This window comes from Frankliniella occidentalis, unplaced genomic scaffold, assembly GCF_000697945.3.
Source record: "Frankliniella occidentalis isolate FOCC.00 unplaced genomic scaffold, Focc_3.1 Scaffold3, whole genome shotgun sequence".
NCBI classification, from domain to species: Eukaryota; Metazoa; Arthropoda; class Insecta; order Thysanoptera; family Thripidae; genus Frankliniella; species Frankliniella occidentalis.
The window spans coordinates 880,868-883,614 of NW_026267133.1; the positions used below are offsets into that span (position 1 = coordinate 880,868).

Consider the following 2,747-nt stretch of genomic DNA (forward strand, 5'->3'; position numbering starts at 1 on the left):
CTCGCGAGGACACTTGGGTTGGTTGCGCGGCGGGTAGCGTTCAGGCGCTCTGAGGTGGTCATCCTCTGTTCCATTTATTCGTTTTGCACATACTTAGCAAATGTTACTAATTGCAATTAATGGGACCATTAAAAACCACGAAATGAGCTTTAATGTATTTTTCGCGCTGCATCTCTCAGCGCACGGCGCTGTCGCTTTCCTCTTCGCCAATAAGGCATTCCATTATTCCCCTCTTGCGGCTAAACTCTTTCCCCTTTTTTCCCTCCTGTTGACGGGTTCCGTGCAGCACGGTAGCCGGCAGCTGACAGAGTGTCGGCGATGGTCGTTTGCGAGCCTCGGAATAGGCGGCAGAGGTGTATAACGAGCGACTAAACGCGTAACGGTGTCGACCGGATCTGGCCTTCGCGCAGAGTAACGATCAGCCGCGTGTGGATCAGAGAGGGGGAGAGAGACAGCGAGAGACTGGAGAGTGTGTTTTGTATTTGTAGCTCATGTCGATAACCTTGGCCTTCTTGTTGTTGCAGTGGATGGCGCTCGGCTGGCCGGCCACCCCGGAGGTCCCCATGGCGGCCCGCCCGGCTCTCCCATCGGGCCCCCGCACCCCCTGCCGCTGCGCTGCAACCTGCGCAAGCACAAGCCCAACCGCAAGCCGCGCACACCCTTCACCACGCAGCAGCTGCTCTCCCTCGAGAAGAAGTTCAGGGAGAAGCAGTACCTGTCGATCGCGGAGCGGGCCGAGTTCTCCTCGTCGCTGCAGCTGACCGAGACGCAGGTCAAGATATGGTTCCAGAACCGGCGCGCCAAGTCGAAGCGTCTCCAGGAGGCTGAGTTGGAGAAGTTCCGCTTCTCCGGGCGCCCCTTCCCCCTGTTCCCGCCCGGCGCGGGGCTCTGGCACCCCAACCCACCACCCTTCCTGGCCGCCATGGGACTGCCGCCCGGAGCCGCCCCCAGCGGGGCCCCCAACGGCCCCCCGCCCCCGCACATGGCCGGCGGGCAGCAGCAGCCCCAGCACCTCCTGTCCGGCCTCCAGCCCGGCCTACAGCGGCACTGACCTCCGCGAGGACGCCGTCGTACCCATCCCATCGCTGTGATTCCCCTCCCCGCCAGAGACCGGGGGCGCGCCGGCGGCTCCTAGACCGGCCGCCCCCTGCCTATGTGATAATGAACATGATAGTGTATAGTTTTGTTTCGTGCGTCGCGCGCCGCAGATCAACTCTTTCTGTTTTATTTGTTAGTTTTGCGTGTTGGCGCCTAATGTTTTTGTTTCGTTGTTGCGCGTGCTAGTCTGTTGTGTATGGATGGATGTGTGAGTTTCTTATTTTAGTAATAAGGGGTTTGAGCAGCCATCTCTTTTAATTTCGAGCTTGTCACGGTTTTGTTGCATTTGCGCGTCGCGTAGTACTTACAAAGTCAGTGTGCTCCTCAGTAGTTCCTATTGTCTTGGGTGCCGCGTTCTTTCTGCAATAAGCTCGTAATGCCCCACCGCGTTCATGACCAAAATTTTAGTATTTTTGGATTCGGGCGGGATAAACAGAGCTGCTTTACTGACTGATGCCCTCAAGCCCCGCTCAGGGTCGATTCTTAAGTGCAGCGTATACGATAAGCTGTAACATGCAACTGGAAGTTCATTCGTGAGAAAATAGACGTACCAATATTTAAACCTGAAATGATGAGCGTTTCAAAAGGTACTTAATTGTTGTACTTTAACTGCCAAAGTCCTAACGTTGTGTTTTTCATGTTGGTTGTAATTTATTTTAGCCCAGATTGATAAATTCCATTTTTCTTTTCTATTTGTGAACTTATAGCGTCTGCGTCTACGTCCATGCTCTAGAAAGTTGCAGACACTGTGGACTTAGCATAAAATTATGAAATTTACTTTTGTCCTTGGAAGTACTGAACATAACCATGTACATAGAGAAATACAAAATATATGCATATATACCTGAACCGCTATACGAGAATTTATTGCGACATATTGTACAAAAAACAATTCTGTGATTGTAAAGTATAATTATTGTTTCTGTTTACATAGCAATGTTGTACTTATAATAATTTATATTAAATATATTATTCCGTGTAAATTACGATTCAGATATAAACGGATGTAAATGTGTATTAAATAGACAAAAATTATAATCATCCTTTTACTGTACCAAGACTGCTGATGAGTTAACGTGGTATTAAAATTTTAAGAAATCAGTGATTCCCATAAGACTGAATTTTTACTCAATTTCTCCTGTTCCCCTTACCTCAGTAACGGCGTAAAGTACACGAAAACTCCAAATTATTGAGTGAAACAAACGAAACCAGAGTCTGAACGAAACGAGCAAATTATTATAGTTAACACTACCCCTGCCCAAGATAAAGGCTTTTGGACCGTAAAGCAGCCCCTCGGCTTTACGCTTGCTGGGCTCCTGATTGCTGGACAGTGTCACCAAAGCGAGCTCTGTAATTGCAAAGGCGTTCCCCCGATGATCATGAGCTGCGCGGACTTTATTTCCGATCACGTGCACTCTAATTGACTTTAGAGGAGCTCCTCGCTATCGGTGCCGCGTTACACGGACCGCGTAAAGGCCAGCGGCGGCGCGGCGGGGCCGTTCGCGGCTAATTTCATTATGTTCCATCAACACGCCAGCAATTTTAAAAGCGCCATAAATTAGACCGGTAATTATGCACGATGCTAAGCCTCCCATGGAAATAGGGGCTGACATAAGCTTCTGCCCCGTGCCCTGCTTCCCCTCCTCCCC

At 50.2% G+C, this 2,747-nt stretch overlaps 1 protein-coding gene across 1 annotated transcript in view; it reads left to right on the top strand.

Moving 5' to 3' along the window:
* Positions 1-2,212, top strand: part of LOC113213373 (muscle segmentation homeobox-like) — a 6,640-nt gene extending 4,428 nt beyond the window's left edge. Inside the window, exon 2 of the mRNA XM_026432416.2 lies at positions 525-2,212. Within this exon, the coding sequence (XP_026288201.2) occupies positions 525-1,051 (527 nt within the window). The 3' untranslated portion in view covers positions 1,052-2,212. The remainder of the gene's footprint in view (positions 1-524) is intronic.
* Positions 2,213-2,747: the final 535 nt, after the last annotated feature.